Here is a 24,608-nt window from a genome sequence, read left to right on the forward strand (position 1 = left end):
TTTTTTGTCTCTTAAAAATTTCAATTTAGTTCTTCTAAATAATTTCCTTTTTATTAAATAAATATTGCATAGAAATATTTTTTTAAAAATCCAAAACAGAAATAATGAATAACTAACACTTTTAGAAAGTACAATGAATGTAATTGCTTTTATATTTCATTAAACATTGCTACATATTTCATTAAAAAAACATACAATAAAAATTTCGCAACTTGCAATTTAGTATCTTTACGTAGATATGTAAATATATAATAAGCCTAAATTGTTATTTATTCTTCCGTGTTATAATGTTTTATTTTCAAATGCAGCAGTGTTGCTTCGTACGTCGTTGTAAAATATTCAAACTTCAAATAAAAATTTCCCTTATATACACAAAAACATTTTCTAATATGAATGAGAACCAATTTTGTATAGCAAGTTCACCAGAAAAAGAAAGAGGTAACATTTCCCGCTATTATTGTGTCATGCATGTTAGTTGTTAGTATTAGTGTTGCTTATTTGGCGATTAGCATGATATATATATGTATCCCACACAAAGATAAATGTATCTAATTGATGTTGTAGCTTTCAGTGTATACGTTATATTCATAACTTAATTCCATTGTTAAAAGTCTAAGTGCCAAAATACACATTTTGCAAACAGTACGTGTATATATTGTTATATATTACTACTAATTCTTATCCAAAAGTCATACCAAATATCGTTTTATTATAAATTTATAAAGTTCTATGAAAATATTTCATGATTTTTATAAGTACTTGAATCTTAAAATACTTAATCATAACTTAATTTTTCATACCTATAATTCATGTTAGGAATATCAAAATTATTTACATTAACTTCAATCAGTAAGAGTTCTTATTTGAATTGATTTTAACTATAAGCATTAATTCTTAGAATATTCAGAAAATGTGTGAGTATCAGAAATTCTGTAGTTTTCAAACATAAATCTAATTTTATATTGTTTAAAAACAATGTGTTAATTTTAATAATTAAAATCATTTGCTTTTAACTACAAAAGTATGCGTTTTCTTTCAAAATAGCCAAATAAATAAAATGACGCATAATTTCTATCTTAAAAATAGTACTTTATCATTATAAAAATAACTATTTTGCCAAAGCTTTACGTTTTAGTAGAATGTTTTAGTATAGCGTAGGAACGCTAGAGAAAGCTTCATATGCTAGAACTTACTAGTTTACTTAATTTTCAATCAAATAGCGTATTTTACAGCTTATTTCATAGTTAATCTTCAGAAGCATGTTAGCTCGACTAATTTTCGCTTTTGTCGGCTGTTTGATGTCGTGAGAGTGTAGAATATTGCTGCATGTTCTATATGTTCTGTACAGCAGTGTTGGTCCCTCTTTTATCCTTAAAAGCCAACATTCATCGATGTGCTTTTTGTAACTTCTATCTATTTTTGATTGTTCTTTTTTTTCCACTGGAAAGCTTTAAGACACGCCAAATAAAGGTAATAACTTTTATACTACCAATATGGTTGGTGGTTTTAATTAAAGAACAGCAAAGCGTGTTTTAAAGTTTTCTCTACTATTTCATAACAGTGAAATTTTAAATTTAATAATTGTGATTTACTCATTTTAGAGATGGAGTGGAGATGTGCCAATCTTGGGCAACCAACACCACCCAACAGATAGACTTAGCGCTAAATATATTTTTTATGGTCTACTTTTTTATACGTGTAAGTATGAACAAAATATGAAGATTTAACAGATAGGAAAAATTAACAATTAAACTAATTCAGAGATAGCGTCACAAAATCTAAATATCTTCAATATTTACTTAATTAAAAATATCTTGCACTTTAAAAATACTCAAATTAGAAATAAGAGTTGACATGTTTCTAGCTCTCAATTTTCAAGACTTGTCAGATTTGAATAAGAAGAAACAAAAGTAAATTGAAATATAAAACTTAAAGTTGTTAATGGAAAAAGGAAAAATAAAAGTGAGGAAAAAAAAACTAGAAAAAAGCCGAGAGAGAAAAAGATGAAATATAGAAGAAGAGAAACCACACTGGCCTGGGTAAAATGCAATTCCGCGCGCTATGGGGAGATGAGGAACTAATGTCGGTAACAAGGGAATCAACATTCATATGTATAAAACAAGACTCTAGGGCCTCAAGGTGAGCTGATGTGCTTGGAGAGGAAATAATTATGGCATTTCCGTAATTGAATTTATGTCCAAGATTCCAGCACTGTGCAGTAATTGATGATTTCTCGTATTCTTGATAATGGACGTATCTATCGTTTTCCTTAAGTCTAAACTATAACGCACATTTAGTTTATTTGATGTAGCCAAGGTTACACGGAAAAGGAATGTGGTAAATGCTCCAACTATTATCAAAACTAATAGGATATCTAAGAGACGTAAATTTAATTTTAATTATAGGCTTAAAAAATGAATTAAAATTCAAAACGGTTGATAGTTTTTGAGTTTGAGTGTTGAAACATGTCAACTGTTATTTCCAATTTATATATTTTAATAAAATAATATTTTTTATTAAATAATAATATTTTTAATATTTTTATTTTTATTAAATAATAATATTGTAAATAAAATTTTTTATTAAATAATATCTTACTCTTCAGTTTCTTGGGATTGATTATTTATTTAATTTAAATATTTGTTATGTATATCAGAGCTTTTTTAATTTTTTTTTATTGTGATCTCAACAGGTGTTGCGTTGATAAAATTGATTCGATTTAATTAATGTTAAATGCGTAGATCTTCTATTCGGTTTAGATATGACATATTTTTCGTAATGTATAGTGAAAAAACTGAAAAATGTCTGTTACAGGTGTAAATTTGCAGCTTAGTAATATTATTAACTTGAATTGAGTAATAAACTAAGTGACAGCATCACAAAACATAAAACGTTTAAATATTTACTATATTTGGTGTTTATCAAAGTTTCTCAAATTGCTAATCATGATCTCAGAGGTTTTTTTAGTTTAATTTTCAGATATTGATTACAGATATTGATTATATATGTGTAGGGAAAAAAAAGTTAGAATTTTTTTATTCTCTTCGACAAAATTATTGTTATAATTGTTCTATTCAACAAACTTCAGTAATTTTACTGAATTAACTTTTCTGGAAAAACTGTAGGTACATAACAGGAATTTTTTCACAAATTTATTAATTTATTCACAAATTAAGTTCAATTAGACTTTCCAACTAAATTCTGTGACTGATGAAGTATCAAAATTCAGAATATATTTGCTATGGTTTTATGAAATCGTGATCATTCCGGTTAATAATTAATAAAGCCAACATTCCATTTAAAAACTAAAGAAACGAAGGAATAAATAAGCAGTCATTTTAAGGGTACTAATATACCATTTATTAATTAAATTAATAAATGGTATTCATGTAAACTTTTCCAAAGTAAAATCCTAACTGTATTTATTATAATGTTATATGCTATATAACATTTATATAGAAGGGACAGTGGGACCATTTTTCTTGTTTTAAAAGGATCCCGGGTGGAAAGTGATTAAGAAGTTGTGAGGGAAGCTTTGCTTCTCCGTCATTAGCCGTATAGTTGCATAGTGTAATATATGAATGTTCATTTAGGCCAATATTGAATGAATAAAACAATTAAGTTTCCAGGAAATAATGTACAAATCGTTGAATGTAAATTTAGGTTTTATTAATCATAATTTAAGATTTCGACAGTGGCCACATCTTCATCCTAAATAAGAAATCCCTTAAAGGGATGAAATAATAATACTCTCTATTGAGAGATCATAAAGCCAGAACAACATTTCTGACGGTTAGAAAATTGAGACTGAGAGGCCCCCAAAGGGCTCCCAGCCTCCACAAATTTGAAATTCAAAGTGAATATATTTATTCTCAACGGACAGAGAAAGTATGGGTAGGAGATCCATAATTTGGCGATTTTTCCTAATAGCCAATACAAAGCCAACTAGCATATCAACATGGATGTAAAAGAACACCTTGGCGATCACGAGTCGCCAACAAATTTATGTGAATTATTACAACCATGCAACCGAAACATTTAGCCGTTGGAAAATTAGAATAAAATGTTATAAATAGATTTTTGTTTTCGATTAAAGGCGACAGTGAATATATAAGACTGCATTAGTAATGAAATAAAAAAAAGTATCCGTCACATTAATCTAGAAGAGAAGAAATAAATATTTTATGTTCATTTAAAAAGATTTAAGTTTTTGATTTATTTTAAATGTAATTCTATTAATAAAAATAAGCTTAAGTAATGAAGGATATATTAAAAAGATAGGAAATACATATGTAATGCCAATTGTGGCATCACAGAAGTCTTGGTAAATATGATTTTAAACTAAACCAAATCGGTCGTTAACCGGTTTTTCTTCTATTAAAACGAATCTCTCGGTCTGATCACGATACTTTGAGGTTCAGAAAACACAATTATTAAAATGACTTCAGTAATAATTTATTATTTAAAAATAGTATATTATATATGAGTGATTGGTGGCCCTACCGTCCAATTAACCAACGGCGATTGTTTTAACCTACATATATTTACACAATAAAAAAGCATGAAATGAACCACCTTCTCATAAAGCATTATCTCATGCTATAATTAATTAAGATAAACTATATCTAACTCATTTTTTCATTTGCATATTTCTTGAAAAAGAAGCTTTTTTTCATTTAGCATTAGACTATTCTTAAAACAATTGGGATCATATATTTACAATGAGTATTTTAATAATTTTGAATATATGACTGAAAAATATGTTTAGGCCCAATTACTTATTTATTAAATATTTTTTTAATTATATATGCTATGTAATACTGTATAAAATATTTTGAAATAGCATAAGCAAATATGTAAGTAATTTTAAATTAGAAAAAGAAATAAAAACAGTATTTAGTTTTTCTCGATTGGCATTTACAAAAATGCTTCTTTTTATGAATTATTTATTTTAAAAACAGTGAACTTTAGGTCTTATATTTATACACTACATTTTTTAAATACCAAACATCAATAGAAGAATAATTTCAAAATTTATAGATTCAAGATCTTTTAGAATTTATGCTTTATGAGTCAACTCGAATACATATTTACAATAGCATGATCCGAAATAATTTTTTAGGAAAAGATAAATATAAATCATATGATTTTATGTCTTTAAAATGGAAATCGTGTATAAATATTGTTTTATTTACACCATAAATTTTAACACGTGTATAGTTAAAATACAGAAATATCGTAAAAATAATGGATAATTGCAGGATGTAGGTATGGTATATTACACTTAATGCAAAGTTGCACTTTTATTAAAAATTTCAAACTAAAAATTTCAAATTTCAAATTTTGTCAAAATTTTAAATTTACACAAATAGAATATTATTGTAAAACAAATCTCTCATTACTCACATTTAGTACCTTTGACAAAAAATTTGAATGAAATAATTTCTTTTTTGTTTCTTTCTTTCAGTTTATAGCTGCGAGTGACAAGTTGTGGTTCATGCTGGAGTTATATTCCTTTGTTGATTACTTCACTATTCCACCGTCTTTCGTTTCAATTTACCTGGGAAGAACATGGATTGGTATAAATTTATTGTATTTACACTAACTACTTACGATAATAAAAAATATATTTTGAAGGAATCGTTACTTTATAATGCATCATTTTTATAATATGGATGAATGATTGTCGATCATTTTTTCTAAAAAATTCATAAAATTACGTTTTAGCATTTAAAATCTTGGAAGAAAAAGATTCTGAAAAATAGGGTTATGCACAGTTGAAGCCTTATTTCTTGACAAAGATTTAATTTCATATACTATTTGTCTATGAATCAATAAAAATAATTTATAAAACAAAGAAATGCTCTAAATTAAATTATTTTTACATAATTGCATAAATTTTTTTTCTCTTTCTATACCAAAGATTACTTCTCTTTTAACGCTCCGTAATATAATATGAAACTGTATTCCCATTTACAAACATCAGTTTGTCAAACATCAGTCTGTTTCTCGATTTCAGCAAAATTTGTCCCATTATCTTACGTCTCCCAAATATCTTTCATATTTTGAAGTTTATATTTTCAATATACAAATTAATGTTACTTTTAAACGAAGTAATTTCCCTCAAGTTTTAAGATAGATATTTTTTACAATCAGTATATAAAACATTTAATTAGCAATATTGTAAATTTAACAGAGAATAATTAAAATTGGAGATAAACTTAATTGTATTTAACTAAAAAGCTCAAATGTAATCGTATTTACGTTCAAATTTAAATTACTAACACTGCTTCACAAATTTAATATTAATTCATTGATAAGTACGCAATATAACATTGATTGGTAAATAAAACAACATTAAATTAAGTCGCAAATTTACTTAGCTTTAATGAATTATTTTTCATAAATTACCTTTCATAAATCTTGATTTATCCAAGCAGTAATATATTTCTCAAAAATTGACTACAGTAAATGAATAACAGTAGATTTTCCCCCATCAATTTTGTAATTAGTTTCAAAATATCTTTAATAGTTTATTTGATTTGCGAAAAAAAAATCATTATTTCTATTTCTTTAAAAAAAATATACTAAAAACACAAATTACAATGGAGCTTCAAACTCTTTTATTGCGAGACCTTTTTGTGAAAAAGGCCAGCGACATTTTTTGCGCAGTATAATAGAATTTTAAAAGTACGGTAGGAAAAGGACAGTAAAAAAATTAATTATCTTTTAAGTCTTTGTGTACTGCATTGAGCTAATGTTTTTTTACAACTTCTTGATGTTTCTATGCAATCTAATAACTATGAAAAGATGCCATTTTGCATCTTTTCTAACGTATCTTTTTTCTTATGTATTTTAAAGTTTGAAAATTAATTTGAAATTAGCAAAGGTATAAGAATTAAATGTTATATTAAAAGGTGATAGCTTCCAGTGTTCAAATATTTAAAACAAATATATATAAAGCAAATGTATTAAATTGTTAATTATTTTGGAGTATTTTTAGACTTTAACCAATTTTTTCAAATTCTTTTAGGCCTTCGCTTTTTGCGTGCCCTTCGTCTTATGTCTGTTCCCGACATCCTACAATACTTGAATGTTCTCAAGACCAGCAGTTCGATCCGCCTTGCTCAGCTGGTGTCTATTGTCATCAGCGTATGGTTGACAGCAGCAGGTGTTATACACCTAGTAAGTTTACTAAACAATTTTGTTATTCTAATTTAAATAGCTTTCAAAGATAGTTATATATTTTTCATGATTTATGGCTAAAATTTATCAAATCAAAGGTAAAATATTAAGAGTTATTTTGGGGCGAGTTCTACTTAAAAATTTATTTATCAAAGTAGATACTGTGAATTGAACAATATTTCTTCATTAGAAAATAGTGAAATCTTTGTTTCACATATTGTTACATTAATTTATATCGTTTAAATATCATAGTAATCCTTTAGGTAGTGGTTTAAAAATTTTGTTTGCAATTATCAATAATTCTGTATATCATACACTAAAACTAAATTTAATTCTTCTTTTTTTCAAAGGGGCATCTTATTTGATATCAATCCAAATCTATTTTTTTTAAATTGGGGACTTATTTAAAAGCGTTAATAAATTTAAAAACTGTATAACTATTTGTCTTAAAGCTAATTAAATTCCCCCAGAATTATTAAAATAAATTAATCAGAGTAGAAAAACTGTGCTTCAAATTCGTAAAATAATATAATTTATTTATGCAAAAACGAAAAAAATGTTAACGTAATCATAGTATTTTCATTACAAAATATTTAATTACCTGTGTATAAGTATAATTGTGAATAATTTGATTAAAGCTAATATACACAAAAGCTGGTGTAAAGCAATAACTAAAATGTTTACTAATTTGAGAAAATAAGAATCGTGGTGATTTGAACAATGAATAGTAATGTATTTTCATAAAAAAAAAACTTTCTTATTTGTTAACCATGAAAATCTAGTTTAATTTCTACTGGGGAAAACAATTTACTTTCTAATTTAAAGATAAAGATGTTTGAAAATCACATAGCACAAAGAATTTCAAAAACACATCTGACTCATAATTATATTGTACAGAAACTTTTTAGAAAATCTGCAAAACGCATTTACTTTCTCCTCAAGCATAGAAATGTTCTATTTTCTGTAACCAAAATAAAAACTTTTTATTTACTCTTTTAATCGTCTTATAAACATTGAAAAATTCTTTTGATTACTTTCAAGAGCAATATCATTTATTCGATACGACATATTCCTCTAGTAGACAAGACTATGTAGACAATCTATGTAGAAAATCTATGTAGACAATCTATGTAGAATGTACTAGACAAGACTATGTAGAAAATCATATATTTTTTTTCTTCGCTACTCAAACTGAGATTTTAATGAACAATTTTCTGTTATGATTACTTTATCTCACCTTTCGGAAAATCTTAATAATATTAAACTTCTACCTAAAGTGAAGTATTTCGAAAAAAAAAATATATTTCAAAAACCATTCAAATATCGAAAAATTATATTTTCAAGATAACCTCCTATAAACGCATAGCAATTATTATTCGTTTTAGTTAAAATTGATTTTGAACACGAATGGAATATTTTATGCTGCATGGGAATAAATTGAGATTATTAGTATTTAGCGGAAGTATTTGAAAATTATTTCAAGTTTGTTTATAATACTTAGTTAAACATGAGACATAACTTATTTGCACATTTTAGTTCATTTTTTAATAACTCAATTTTAAAATTAACATTATCTGCTAAAATATGATTTATGAATACAAATTGTAAGTAATTCGATACTAAATTTTTTAAAGAAAGGATTACGCATTGAAAAGTATGAATTTTTTTATAATTTATATAATAAGAATCATGCGTTTTTTATGTTCGGCAAATATCATCATCTTCTAAATAGTAAGTATCTATATGATATTTAAACTATTATTTACCATTAACTTATTCACAATCCATTAATTTACAGTTAGAAAACTCTTAAAACTGTTATTTACCATTAACTTATTCATAATCCATTAATTTGCGGTTAGAAAACTCTTAAAACTATTATTTACCATTAACTTATTCACAATCCATTAATTTACAGTTAGGAAACTCCTAAAACTATTATTTACCATTAACTTATTCACAATCCATTAATTTACAGTTAGAAAACTCTTAAAACTATTATTTACCATTAACTTATTCACAATCCTTTAATTTACAGTTAGAAAACTCCGGAGATCCTTTGGATTTCGTAAATCCTCAAAGCCTGACCTATTGGGAGTGCGTCTACTTCCTGATTGTCACCATGTCTACGGTCGGTTACGGAGATATCTACTGTCAAACGTCCTTGGGGCGGGCCTTCATCGTGTTTTTTATTCTCGTCGGTTTGGTAAGTACCTCACCAAATTTAATTAACTAATTTATTTATGTATTGCAATCTAATACAAAAACCAAACTATAACATTCGATATTTTATAATTACATTAATATAAATTTTGATGCTAATTTACTACAATACGATTTATATTTTACTTCATAAGGTTTTTGCAATAAGAATCTTCAAAAAAAATTTTTTCTTGTAATCATTTTGCTTAATAGACACATGGTTCTGGGCTAAACTCATGTAATTAGATTTATAATGTTTTTCATTTGAGGACAAGCCATTGATTTATATCAGACATATTTTAAATTTCGTTGAAAACCTCGAAAATATTTGGACATATTCTGCGTTATAAAAAGGAACTTTTAGAAGGGACTGATTTTTTGATGATTATTCCCACATTTAATAATGCATCACTTTTTAAAAATGTTTCAAAAGAAATTAATAATTTTATTAGAAAGAAAACTATTAAAATATTTAATATCGGGGGCAATAATGATGATTTTACATCTTATGATGGTTTTATTTATACCTATATAGAATGAAGAAATGGAATGGTTTTATTTATACCTTACATGAAGTCTAAGCTGATACGAGATTGCTTTGCTAGATATTACGCAAACATTCAAAACATTACTTTTGTCACGTTTCTCAATAATAATTATAATGATTTTATTCCAGCAAAGTTAACCTTTTTTTAGTTATCGATCCATTAGCATGCAGTTACTCATAAATTTATCAAGGTTCACAAAATTTATGAGTAAAAGCATTCTACTTCTTTATATAACGAGAACGGGGTTGCAATACGATTCGTGCGTGTATAATCAATCGGTAATTATTTGTAACATATGCACACTTTTCAGGCCGTCTTTGCCAGTTGCATCCCAGAGATCCTAGAGTTAGTGGGAACTAGACCTAAATATGGCGGTGAATTCAGACGTGAGCACGGAAAAAGGTATAACCGTGTATATTTATGAGCTGAAAGAAAAAAAAAATGGTGTCATCGCCTGTAAAGTTGTTGCTCGCTGTGTTCCTTCTTTATTCTACCTCTTCTTCTTTCTTTGTCTGCTATGATTGATGGGCTTTCCCAAAGGAAGGTTTTAGCGTGTAATATTTATCAAGCTAATTTCCCACACAGCTCAAAATGATAATTATTATGAAAATAATAGTCATTATTATTATTTAATGCGATAATTAAATTACATGTTAATTTTAAATAAAACGCGTGTATAGATCAAAACTTTCTAGAAAGTAGCATGTATTACTCTTTAAAAATATAAGAATGCCGGTTTCATCAACAAGCAATATTAACACTTTTTGTTTACATTTTTAAAAGAAATTGTAATCATTGTTAGCGCATTGCAAATTAGTTTCCAATTTCATAATATGCTGCAACCTAATAAGAGAGGGATTCTAATCTATTTGGGATCAACGACGCAATTTTATTAGTGCCATTATTATTGGTGTTATCTATTAGTAATGTTTGATAAGATAACACTTGCAATTGCAATAATTAAATATTCACATGAAAGTATCAGTATTTTATTATAATAAGTATTAAAGAGCATGACAATGGTCTGAGTTTGCATCTTGTGGCATAGTAATGACATAATAAGTGAAGGCTAACATTCGTAAGCAGCATGATTTCTTTTTACAAATAAATTAAATTATAAACACAGTTGAACAAAACAAACATGTTAAGTAGGTTTTTTCCTTCAGTTCAGTTTAGTCTTTGAATATATCTAGCAAAACTTTATATCAACAAAACAAACTTTACTCAACAAAATTTTATATATAAATCATTTTTTAAAATTAAATAACGATATTTAAAAATAACTAAAAATATTACTGGAATTTTTGAGGCGGTTTCTGTCTGCAATTTCAAAAACATATTTTTTAAAAAAATAAAATTTTTGTGCTGTGTGGATGGCTATTATTCATTTTACTTCAAGACAATTCGTAAGTTCTTTTTATAACTTTAAAGTTATCAATTATAAGCATATTTGTTATGATAATCTTAAACTCAAGAAGAATTAAGCACATTAAAAAAATTATAAGAAAGAAAATGTTTATTATCAGAATCAACGCGATGCTACGCTTGAAACTTTCCCTTGGCTGATTCTTGCTATGTGCATATAAGTGTTTATTTCATAGTAGGTTTTAATGAAAGTGATTGCTCTGAAACCAAGTAAGAAAAATAAATTTAGAAGTGGGCACATAATAAATAAACAGATTCGTATAAAAAACCTTAGAAGAAAGATACTGGAGACGGGCACTTTCCACAGTAGTGTCTTCATTTTTCTTCTACTTACTTCAATTAACTGAAAAATAGTAATGAATACATTCTTCTAAGTCAACATTTTGTACTCTTCTTTTAAATCGAGTTAAATTTGCAAAATGTTTGAGCGAAGTATGTTAACAAAACTTTACGTAACTATACGTTAATCCATAGATATAAAACATTAATACTTGTATTCTTCGTGTCAATATTCCTTTTAAACTATTTTACTTTTTTTCGGAATATACTATATTTCAACTTTACTGCATTTTGTAAAAGTAAACAGTAGATGTGCTTAACATATTTCTTATACTTTAAAAGCAAAATTTCTTAAAACTAACGTTAAGAAAAAGTAACATTTATATAATCCTTTTCTCAAAATAAGAAACATTATAAGCAGTAATCCTTTTATTCAATAACCTTAACTTGAGTGCTGAATAAAATCTATTTTAAGAGATTCTCTTTATCTGCCTAACGCATTAGTATAGAATTCGAAAACCGTTACATGGTTGCTAAATATTTTTATTTTATTAAAATTCGTTATTATTTCTCACAGTTTCGTCATCGCCAACGCATTTGAATGCGTAAAGCCTAAAGGATTCCTGACAACAAATTAAAACAATTAATAGCCAAATACATGGATTTATTACCTTTCTTTGGCGAATAATATTCTAACATCTACATATTACACTTTCAATTTAGATTTCTTAATAGGCGGAGGTGTATTGTCGGGCTTGTCCTAGAATTATATCCTCCGGGCTATCTTCTAAATTAATAATTTTACTGTTTAAATATTCATTTTTGCAAAGAATCACCAGAACTCCTGAAAATCAAAAATAGAAACTTATTAATTTTTTATAATTAATCTAAAAAAGTACTTCCATTTTTTTACATGTTGAGCGGGTGTATAGGTCATGCAAGAATTTGCGTAACACATTTTCTAGAATTTAAAAACCAAATTTCATAAAATTAACATTACTGAAATGTAACATTCATTCAATTCTTTTCTTAAAAAATAAAAAGCATTAACATAAGGTAATCTTTTTTCTATAACATTGACTTGAGTGCAGAGTAAAATCTATTTTTTATTAGATTCTCTCTATATACGTATGTCTAACACAGTGGCGTAGAATTTTAAAACCATTACATGGTTGCTAAATGTTTTGATTTTATTAAAATTCGTTATTATTTTTCACACTTTCCTTGCCACCAACATATTTAAATGCTTAAGGCTAAGAAAAAGAGCCTTGACAATAAGTTAAAGCAATTAATAGCTAATACGTATATTCGTTAACTTTCCTTATCGAGTAACGTTCTAACAACTACATAGCATTTGCATTTTGATTTCTTGATGGACGAGTTGTTTTGTGGGTCTTACCGCTTAACTCACACCTTTCTGGCTATTTTCAAAATTAATAATTTTATAGTTTAGATGTTCATTTTTGCAAAGAATCACTAGAACTCCTGATCATCAAAAATGCATCATATTATTTTGTTATTAATTTTATATGACTCCATTAAATTTGTTTAGCTATATGAACATTTTTTTTTCATAATTGTGAAAGGGAAATATGGAGAAGTGGATAATAATTTTCTTCTAAGATTACTTAACTTCATCAGCATATTTCTTCAAGCGCTATCCGTTTCACATCAGCAACCAATTCCTCTTCAATAAATGATAATCAGCAATTACAGGATAAATAATTTAATTCCAACTTTCTCCACCGAATACAAAATTTTCCTTCACAAAATTTATTATAAGGAGGGAATAGTTTTCATGAAATTTATTTTTTAAATCATAAGAAATATGTTATGCATGTCTTGGTATGACATGAACCTACGTTTTCGTTAAAGTTAAACCAAACATCAAATTATAATGTATGCAAGTATTCAAGATTAAAATTTTGTAACATAAGAAATTAAATTATTTGATGATTAGTAAGCATAAAATAATATCTGTTTCAAAGTGTCCCAATAATTTATACAGATTACGTTTAAAGAACTTTAACTGTTAATTTTTCACACGTAATGTTTTTTCCCTCATCAGTTATAAACATTTTTACCAATATTGTTACATCGCACCATGTTCACTACCAATGTTGGTCTGTAAATAACCTAGAATCTATATATATGTAGCACAGACCAAATATGGTTTTCAATAAGAAATAAAATTTATAAATAAATTTAAAAAAAAAACATTTTTACAATATAATTAATTTCCCCCCCTTTTGCATTTGCTTAATCTAAAGCTCTGAGAGTTTTTATCGGCTTTTCTCATAGCTGAAAAAATTACTCTCTCTCATACAGCTTAGAAAGTTAAATCGTTTTCTGTTAAAAACAATAATAGAACCATAAGTTGCAATTAGTTTTTATGTGGGTAAGAACTCAGAGTCAATTTTTCGCAGAGCAATCATTATTCATTTTTTGCCATTCCAATTAAAATGCAACGCAAGAAAAAAATTTTGCTAAGTATTTTGTGGATTGTGTTGATGTTGATAGTCTTTGAAGTTATGAGAAAAAAAACCAGAACTATTTTCTTTCTTTCCTTCTATTCTTTCCTCTCTGTCTGCACGTGTGCACCTCGTCATCATCGCTTCCTCGTCTTGCACGTCATGTGTCTTCTCCCGACCAATGGTAGGCGGTGTTTGCTAGCTGCATTCCGGAGATCATTGATCTGATTGGTTCCCGGCCGAAATACGGGGGAACCTTCAAGTCCGAACGAGGTCGAAGGTAAACAAAATCGTTAATAAAAAATTGTAGTTACACCCAAAGTAGTTCACATTTAAAAACCTAATCGATATTAGATATTTACATTTTTCAAAGTTTATATTTCCTATTTCTTATCACCGATTTTATCCCTTCTCTCAGGAAGATGGAATCTCAAAGTTTTACCCTCAATACATGCTAAAATCAATAATTTTTTTTTTTTTAAATCATAAAAATGAGTGTCATGTACATAAAAAACGAATAAGAGAAACAAACATAAAGATTTATTCATATTGTACATTATCAGAATGGCTAAGTTACATTTTTTTAAAGAATTTTGTTAATAAACTAATAATGCCACAATTTTAAAACTTAATAAAAAAAATTAAAAAAACATATTAGGAACTAGAGATTTATGTAAAAAAAAAAATTATAAATATGAATTTGTCAAGTTCTTAGAGTTGAGCATTATTTGACTGTTTAAACCATAGCTGCAAAAAAAAAAAAAAAAAAAAAAAAAAAAACAGCTATTATGTAATTAAAGAGATGCAAAATAAAGCCATAAATTTTGCCGTAAATTTGCATCTTAATACATTATAATCGCTCTGATGAGTTTTAAAACTATATTACTTCAGAAGCTGAATTTAATAGATTAACATTTATTCGCAAGTACTCGTTGCATTTTCCGTGTAAGAGCAATAACACTGGGTGTTTCCAAGGAGCTAAATTTTAAAAAAAGTAAAGTAGACCAGGATTTATAAAAACAGGCACTTAGTGTAAGGAAACTCGAAAAGTCTTCTGAGTGATTGACTAAAATCTTTCCTGCTTTATTGCTTTTCTGAGATAATTTTTTTTTTTCAATGTGAAAACGGGGTAGGCAGAAAACTTTTTTCATGTAAACTTTTGATGCTGTTTTAGATTTTAGTTGTTGAACCTATTTTTATGCTCTCAGAGATAATTCAATACTAGTTCTGGGCTAAAACCATTCATCGCCGTTATCAGCTCGTTGCTTTCCTAAAATACGAACTGCATTCTCGCTGTTTAGGTCATTTCTTGAATGGTACACTGTTAGAATTTCCATTCCAAAATTGCAAAAAAATAACAAGCAGCAATTTGTCCATTTAATTAACTGTAAATTTTTCGGTAAAGAACATTTTTTACCCTCACGGTTTTGAAACCATTTACAATTAGCATGATTAAAAAACCCCGAATACAAAGCAACGAATTTTTTTTAACCATTTACAACAAACAGGGCTTCAAAACCGTAAAAAAAAGCAAATGGACATTGGAGCAAGCATTTTTTTTAGGTAATGGGCATTAGGTTGTGGTTGAGTTGTATTTTATTTTCCAAATGAATCGTGGAATTTAGTTTAATTAATTTATCACCTGTTTCACCTATCGTAAGAAATGACAAGTACTAGATTATATTTTTTTTGTGTTAAGCAGCTTTATGGTGCAGCCATCTATGCGAAAATGAGAGTATCGTATTCGAACAGTCCATGGTCACAAATTGGGGAGTGAAGGACATTGCAAATTCTTCGCGTGTTGAAGGGAATGGAGGAAACATTGTGGTGTCAACGCTTGAATTCGAAACCCAGTTCTGTCGGCCATGAGATTGACAGTTAAGCCCTCTCGGCTGAAACATGCCCGCGGATGCAAGAAATAAAGTGGTTTAATTAGGTGCCCCTTGTTGGTGCGATGAAATTCCGGTTGCTCAACCGTAATAGGTTAAAGCTGTATAAACGGTTATACTCACAGTTAACAGTTTGAAAATCATCTTATTTAAAGTTAATTGACTGTTTTGTTTGAATATGGTAAAATAACAATAAAATAAATTGTTATTTAACAATTTTTCTCGAGAAATTTCTAACAGTGTATTCAGAGGTAATGCAACACATACTCTCTTTTTAGGTGGTTAATGCTGATAGTAAAATTTTTTGTTTCATCCATGCAAACTTTTTTTAACGATTTCCTTATTTGGTTTGGGCTGCTATTCGCGAAAGAAAGTGTTTTCTTGATTACTCTTAATTATCTTAGTAACACAGAATTGGAAAAAAGTTTTTAGTGAATTCGTGCGATGAAATTAATGTAAATGGAATTCAAAAATGTATACACAATTTTTTAATGGAAACTCAGGGCCCTTATCTGATACATCTATGAAAGTCTTTTCCCCAGATCCTCTATATATTTTATCCATATATTTTTCCTTTATATATTTGGTGAAATATCTTTTAAATGGCTATATAGTGATTTATCTTAATTTTTTTAAAATAATTGTGAACAGTTTTCAATTTTTTTTTATTCTTCTAAATTCAAAAATTTACGTGCATCAAACATCTCTTTTTTTTTCAAAACAAATTCAACAAATAACATATAAAAATTATGCTTAAAGGTTTTATACTTTTCACTCGAGAATCGCTTACAGCAATCGCAAACCTGCAAATCTTTTAGATTTGCTTGATGCAATCCAAATAGCTAATATGATTTTAAATTATTGACGTTCTTTTAAAAAAATTAAAAACAGATCTGATGATTTACAACCTGAAATTCCAATAGTTTTCAAATTAGAGCACTGCAGGGATAACCGCAGTTTGCAGCCTGCTAAACAAGATATTGATTTTTTATTGATTTTAAAAAAGACGAAAGTCAGAAAAAAGTCTCAACAATCTTTATCGCTGAAAGGCACGATATCATGTGAGATTTGTTTAAGGATAATAAATTATAATTAAGACATTGCATTAAATACGAAACTAGCCAAAATAAACAAGGTACAATTGTTTTAAATGTAAAGGTTTAAAATTGTGCGATTTAAAAACAAATACTACAAAAATAGACTTTTTAATTCGAGAGACTTAAATTTCAATGTCTATTATGTTATTTTTCACGTTTTGCACCTATTCTTCTTCTTAGAAAACTTAAAAATTTTGAAAATGATTTTTTTAAAAAAATCAAAAACAATTTCATGTTAAAGTAGTTATATACTCGTATTTCGTTATTGTCAATTATATTATGAATTAATGAATATAATTAAAGTGTAAAAATAATTCAAATTTGAAATTTTTTTTGACTAAATGGTTTCCAAAAGTTAACCGTCGTGAAATTGCGACTACTTATTAAAAACTATAATCTTTAAAACTATTATTTTACAAAAGCGGCATAATTTTTTCCTGGTAATTCAAGATTTTCTTAAAAATTTGCTTAAAATTATACTTCACACAAATTTGGTATGTAAAAATATTTAGATGTAAATTTAGAAATTACGTTAGTGGCATACTAGCAACTAAACATTTCTGGTAAATTTGAAATAATTAAATAAGATTGACAGAAAGAATAATTGCGATTTTTTTAAAAGTAATCGTATATCAAATAGAGGTAACATTCAGTTCAAAAATGCATTACCGTGCATGCGCATAAAAAATAAAGTACAAGAATTAAAAAAAAAGAAGCAAGATTGTAAAAATAGTACTACAACAATGCCATTTTTAACCATCGGTCTTTATAAAGAGCCATTTCATAAGAAACTTAATAGCTGTTTGAGATAGAAATATTATAATTTGTTGATTAAAAATATATACCCGAATATAAAATTATATAGCAATATACGCCCTGCAAAATCTGACAAATGTAAGAGACAATTAGTAACAGTTAAATTTGACTTTACTGGAAACAAAAATCCCAACTTACTACAGAGGTTTTTAAATTTTGGTTTTAATCGCAAAATAGAAATAGAAATACAAATTGATCAAAGTAATAATTGATTAAAATCGAGATATACCGAGAATACATTTCCGAAATATCAGAAAAATAAAATCATTCATGTTTTATATTCTTGAAAAACTATATGATGACATCAAACTCGGTCAGCTCTTAGGAGTTACGCATACTCATCGCTAGGGGGGACAACAAAATGGATGAATTTGATATCATTGATAACATTTTTGAACATATTTTTAGATTTTTCACTCAAGATATTTTTAATTATTTTCAAACTCTTTTAAGACACCCAGATTTCATACTCTTTTAAGACACCAGATAAGTGTAAAGCAAGTTTTTTCCTGTTCAAAATCTGTAAAAATTATAATAACCAGCGATGCACGGAATGCTTAGTGGGAGTATGGTTTAAAATATTGAACTTAATAGTCTTTTAATTTTGAACAAAAACCGATTTTGATGGTTTTATTTTAATGAGGATTAGAGCAAATACGTTTTCGAGCTTTGTGATACTGTCCTGCATTCACGTTATCGCAAAAGCACCTATAAGTCAACTCAACCGGAGTTCATCTATCAAAAAGTACTAAGCTTTAAAAAGTAAAATTTAAGAAACACGATTTTTTAATGAAATTTCATTGCTCAGCTAGAAGGATTTTGCTCGAGTTTTTAATTTTGTCATTTAGAATTGCATAACTTGAAGTGAGATAAAATTTTTTATACCTTATATTCCCGTGTTTGATTTCGTAACTTGAAATATCGTTATAATTATAAATATATATAAATTATTAACGCTTTAAAGTAAGACCTTCGAATTTTTACGATTGCATCTGAATACGAGAAAATAGATCATTCGATTAAAATATATTAAAGCGTTTCATTTTCCAATTTGCATATTGCACACTTCATATAAACTATAACAACCCCGGTTTGGTCATAGTTTCTGCCAATTAAATTTGTTGCAAAAGTACACTCTTGCTACCGTATGTATTTGCCGTATGTATTGCATTCACGTTATCTAAGTAAGAGCTCGCAAAAGCACCTAAGTCAACTCAACCGGAGTTCATCTATCAAAAAGTACTAAGCTTTAAAAAGTGAAATTTAAAAACCACGATTTCTAATTGAAATTTCATTACTCAGTTCGAAGGATTTTGCTCGAGTTTTTTTATTTTGTCATTTAAAATTGCATAATTTGAAATGAGATAAATTTTTTTATACCTTACATTCCCGTGTTTAATTTCGTAACTTAAAATATCGTTATAATTATAAATATACATAAACAATTAACGTTTCCAAAGTAAGATCCTCAAATTTTTACGATTGCATCTAAATACGAGAAAATAGATCATTCGATTAAAAGATATTAAAGTGTTCCATTTTCCATTTTGCATATTGTGCACTTCATATAAACTATAACAACCCCGGTTTGGTTATAGTTTCTGCCAATTAAATTTGTCGCAAAAGTACACTCTTGCTACCGTATGTATTTGCCGTATGTATTGCATTCACGTTATCTAAGTAAGAGCTCGCAAAAGCACCTAAGTCAACTCAACCGGAGTTCATCTATCAAAAAGTACTAAGCTTTAAAAAGTGAAATTTAAAAACCACGATTTCTAATTGAAATTTCATTACTCAGTTCGAGGGATTTTGCTCGAGTTTTTTTATTTTGTCATTTAAAATTGCATAATTTGAAATGAGATAAATTTTTTTATACCTTACATTCCCGTGTATATGCTAAAACTTAAAGCAGCCTGAACTTTTATAAATTTATAACATTAAAAACTAAATTAACTCTGATTTCCAATTCTAATAACGATTTCATAGCTATTGTTTCTCTTAAATTTAGAAACGGACCACATACCAATACAGGTTTGTTTTATTAATAATTATAAAGTGAAGTTCCATCTTCCACGGGTTTCTATCCCTTTACTTGCACGATTTCTTATCTTTCTCAAGTACTAATATACTAACACTAAAATCTAATCACACATAGTTTTGCCTGCACTTCATTCAACTTCTGCAATAGATTTTATAAGGAAAGGTAAATCAGTAGTCTGCTTAATGAAAAATCTTTTTAAATATGTCTGAAGAAGTAGTCAAAGTAGTATGAAGAAGTAGTATGGATAAAAGTAATGAATATAAATATAAACTACTAGAATGTCTAAAATTTAGAACGCAGAGTTACAAAAATAATTTGTCTCGAAAGTGACATTAGAAAGCATGTAATTTGTATCACACACATAACAATGAGTTTAGATATCATTTCTAAAATTCCACTTCAATTTAGCACGTTAAAGAAAACTTTTATTATTACATTTTCCTTAAATAATATTATTTTTACTTCTACTAATGCTTTTTAAAGGATGAAAGAGCCCATAAAAAATGCAAAGAAATCTATTTGGTTTTATATCTTAAAATATATATTTATCAAATCAAAATTATTATTTTAATCTAGCATCTCTCTACTTTTCATAACGAAAAAAAACCCAAATAAAATACTTGTTTGTTAAATAAAAATACACAAACACATTTAATAGTATATTTTTTTTGTATTTAATAAATTTAATATTAATACTAAACTAAGGAAAGATAAATAGATTTAAAAATATGCAATATTAGAAAAAGATATAAATATTAGATATTAAAGAATTAATGAAAATAAATTATCGTTAAAAATGAAAAACTTTAACTGAATTTCATTAGTTGAAAAAAACTAAATTCATACAATTAATTGTGCAAAACTTTTTCTTAAGCATAATGAGGTTATCAATAAAAATTCAGTAATAAAAAATTTATTATAAATTAGCTATTTACAACAAATTATGCAAATAGATATAAACATAATATTTAATTTTTTTGGATGAGGTAAATGGGGTAAAATCCATTTTATCAAATAGTCCTTAAGGAACAGAACTTGAAAAAATTTTAGTAATTGAACAAATAAGATCTTTTACAATGTTTAGTTGAATAATAAAATGCTCAAATAATCATTAAAGGAAATTAAACAATGACATCTTTAGCTTTAGCTCTTTTTGCATGGGAAGCTACTTGCCTTGCTTTGCTCTCGAGTGCATGAATTAATATTGATATTGCTACTGCATGCTTTGTGATTGTATAAAATGTTAGATAGTATAGTTTATTGTGAAATAACCATAGCTTTCTCTTTCAGAAAAAAAATCCTGGTAATTTAAATAATAATAATAGCAATTTAAATTTTTTTAAAACTTTTGTGGGTAATATTTGCAATCTTTGTAAATATTCTCATCTTTTTTTTAAAACTGTTTACTGAAAATATAAGTATAATTGAATATCATTCACAACTACAACATAATCAATAAATTATATATATAACTAACGTATTTAGAGAATTTTCAAGCATTGTATCTTTTCTTTCAAAACTTTGAGTTTTAATTAAATTTGATTATTCGAGAAGTAATTTTAAATAGAACAGAAAAGCTATTACTGATTTCTTATCTTTCAGACTTTTTTTAATTTTAAATAACTTTAAAAAGAAGAATGTTCAAAACTAAAATAATTAATTTGCTTCTAAATCTTTTTCCTCAAGTATTAAGATTTCGTAATGAATTAATTCTGTTTAAAATACTACAAATAGAAATTTATGTTTCAGAAATAAATTTGCAGAAATTTGCGGGTTCTTGTTAAAATATTTATTCTGTTAAAACTAAAATTAAAAGCAACCAAAAATAACAATTATTAAATGCTTTTGATTCAAGAAATGGATACTGTAAATTAAATTCAAGTAAACTAATTCTTATTTAAGGTTAATTAAGCTTTCGTTAACTTATTATTTTCTCACAATTACATTCATAAAATGCAGATTTCTTTATCAATTGATTTAGTAATCTAATAAATTTTAAATCTTCGAAAACTTTATCAACTTCTTTACTTTTTAATGTGAATCCTTGAGAAAAAAAAAGACAGCTTTATTTAGACATTGAAATCCAGTTTAAAAAAGTACTTGAAGAAGTAATTGTAATACTTAGCTTAAGATTGCTTGAAAATAGTTTAAGATTTTTTTAAATTATGAGCAATAAAAAAATATTTCAACTGAAATAAATTGTTATTTCAGAGAATCAGGATGTATTTGTTTCCTATGAATGATTAATTACTTCTGTCATAGAAGCTGCATTTTTAGGTAGAAGTAAATTAAACAAATTTATCAATTACTAAGCAATTTTTTTGTTAATATTTCGCCAAAAATTTTTTTGATCTACACTAAACTGGAAAATTTTTTAACTTATAAAACATTCCATTGAATATATATTCATAAAATTATGAAATAATAGAAAAATCATTAATGTGATAAAATATAAATGTTTTAATGTGAAAAGACATATCAATACAGATATTTAAATATCTGTTAATACAGACAGTCCAACTAATATCTATAATATCAATCTGACTAAATATCTGTTGTTACAGGCAAAATAGTATCCTTAATGTGTATCTGACTAAATATTTGTTAATACAGAATTCAACTAATCTGTAAATACAGACATTTAAATATTTGTCAATAGAGATTGTTATAAACTAATACTCATCCTAACTATGTATCTATTAATACAGAAATAGAAGTTAATCTGTATTTATAAACATTTAAATATCTGTTACTGTATTTCACGTAATATTATAAATAACTGCGCATAATACTGAAATCAACACTATTTCATTACTTTATATTTATAACTTTTTTTTGTACAATTTGTCTAATCATATAGTAAGAATTTCTGATATTATTTCCAGGCATATCGTAGTTTGTGGGCATATTACTTATGAGTCTGTGTCTCACTTTCTTAAGGATTTCCTTCATGAGGACCGTGAAGATGTTGATGTAGAAGTTGTGTTCTTACACAGGTAAACTTGGAAAGAGAAGTAAATAAGATCTTTTGAGGTCGTTAATGAAGCTTGAAAGTTATAAACTATTTATGTGAGGAATAAAAAACGTTCTTAAAATATGACAAATTGCTATTGAGGATGATGAAATTAAATAAATAAAAACCAGAGTGATTACCTTTGCAAAATTAAAAGTTTTTCTAATTGTCCCCTTTCACTTAAATTCTCAGTTTCGTCTGACAAACATGTTACATTATTCTTAATTTTACCTTTCTCGTCATATATTCGTTATATAGATTTTTTTTTGTTTTTTTACCGGGCCTAAATATTGGTTTAAAAATCCTATTGTGTATACTATTTTACAATTTTTTAAAAGAATTTTAAAAAAAATATTTATTAAGCGCTGTGATTTAATGCTGTCTAAATAATTAATAAGTGTTTGCTTAAATTAAATGTATATAAACCTGAATATTCTGTTGATAAAGTATTAAAACCAAACGGTTCTAATTAGTATTCGTACAGAGTCAAGTATTTTTATATTATTAAACGTAACAAAACATCATTTACTTATTCTTTTTTCATATTTCTACCATATCAATAAACATAACATTTTTATCCTTTTGTTTTCCTGGTTCCTAATTAAATATTGAATTATTTTGAAAAATCAGGCTTCGGGTAAAATCTTGCAAGCCTGATATGTAAAAATGGCATTATATTTTCGAATGTTTTTTTTATACATCAATACTTATTAAATTTTTGTGTATTGTTTTGTATTACACTTCAATTTCAACAAATTTCACCTTGCTTAAATTGATGTAATGATAAAATATATGACAATTGATATGCACTCACTCAATAATAAATGACTTATCACTTAAATAAGTAACTATTTCCAAACCTTTACTAACTCACTAACTTATGCAAAACTTTTAATAAAAAAATTGGTAAATGTTAGGAGTTACGTGAAATAGTTTATTAAATAATTCATATTAATTAAAATTAGTTATTAATACATTAATTTTCGAATCACCAGAAAACCACCGGATTTGGAGCTGGAGGGTTTGATAAAAAGGCACTTCACAACTGTGGAGTTTTTCCAAGGCAGCGTCATGAACACCATAGACCTCCAGCGAGTGAAGGTAAATCATTTTTTTCCAACCCAAAATATTACATTTAAGTTTAAAGATAAAATATGTATATATTTAAAACAATATGAATGAAGTATGCATAAAGAATGCGTTTAATATGGTTATAGAAACACACTCTGAGAATCATTATTTATCTAAATCAATCAATATCCTTTAACTGAATGTCTTTCAATAAAGTATGGCATCAAGTGTTTTAAAGAAGAAACCTATTTTTAGCTTTAAAAAAATCTGCGTCGAGTAGTTAGGTGGCAAAAATTTACTTTAGAAAGCGTAGTTCTGAGCAATTTTTTGCTTATAAATAAGTTATAAGTTCCTTATTTATAAGTTTTATACTTATAATAAATAAGACACAACTTTTTTTATTATTATTAAAAAATTAAATTACAAATTAGAAAACACAATTATAAAAATTTTGTGTCTGTAACATTTACAATTTCGTGTTTGTAAATCTGCTCAAATTCCGCTGTAATAAATAAATTAGTCCATTTCAGTGTCCAGCTTAATAGCCTTGAAAGAGTAGGAGCACAATTCT

General features: G+C 26.7%; 1 protein-coding gene across 9 annotated transcripts in view; it reads left to right on the top strand.

The window, feature by feature from the left end:
* The window catches only part of LOC107441522 (calcium-activated potassium channel slowpoke), a 109,003-nt gene that overhangs the window by 37,164 nt on the left and 47,231 nt on the right, over positions 1-24,608 (top strand). For 8 of the 9 annotated variants that reach the window (XM_016054814.4, XM_071177617.2, XM_071177621.2 and 5 more), the window contains exons 4-10: positions 1,602-1,698; positions 5,468-5,579; positions 7,034-7,185; positions 9,224-9,391; positions 14,299-14,390; positions 22,839-22,949; positions 23,962-24,067. In XM_016054814.4, coding sequence (XP_015910300.1) covers positions 1,602-1,698; positions 5,468-5,579; positions 7,034-7,185; positions 9,224-9,391; positions 14,299-14,390; positions 22,839-22,949; positions 23,962-24,067 — 838 coding nt within the window. Of the gene's footprint in view, positions 1-1,601; positions 1,699-5,467; positions 5,580-7,033; positions 7,186-9,223; positions 9,392-10,245; positions 10,338-14,298; positions 14,391-22,838; positions 22,950-23,961; positions 24,068-24,608 lie in introns of all 9 variants that reach the window. The other variant, XM_071177616.2, reaches the window with a different exon arrangement.

This window comes from Parasteatoda tepidariorum, chromosome 2, assembly GCF_982258835.1.
Source record: "Parasteatoda tepidariorum strain Cologne lab strain chromosome 2, Ptep-v5.0, whole genome shotgun sequence".
Classification (NCBI taxonomy): Eukaryota; Metazoa; Arthropoda; class Arachnida; order Araneae; family Theridiidae; genus Parasteatoda; species Parasteatoda tepidariorum.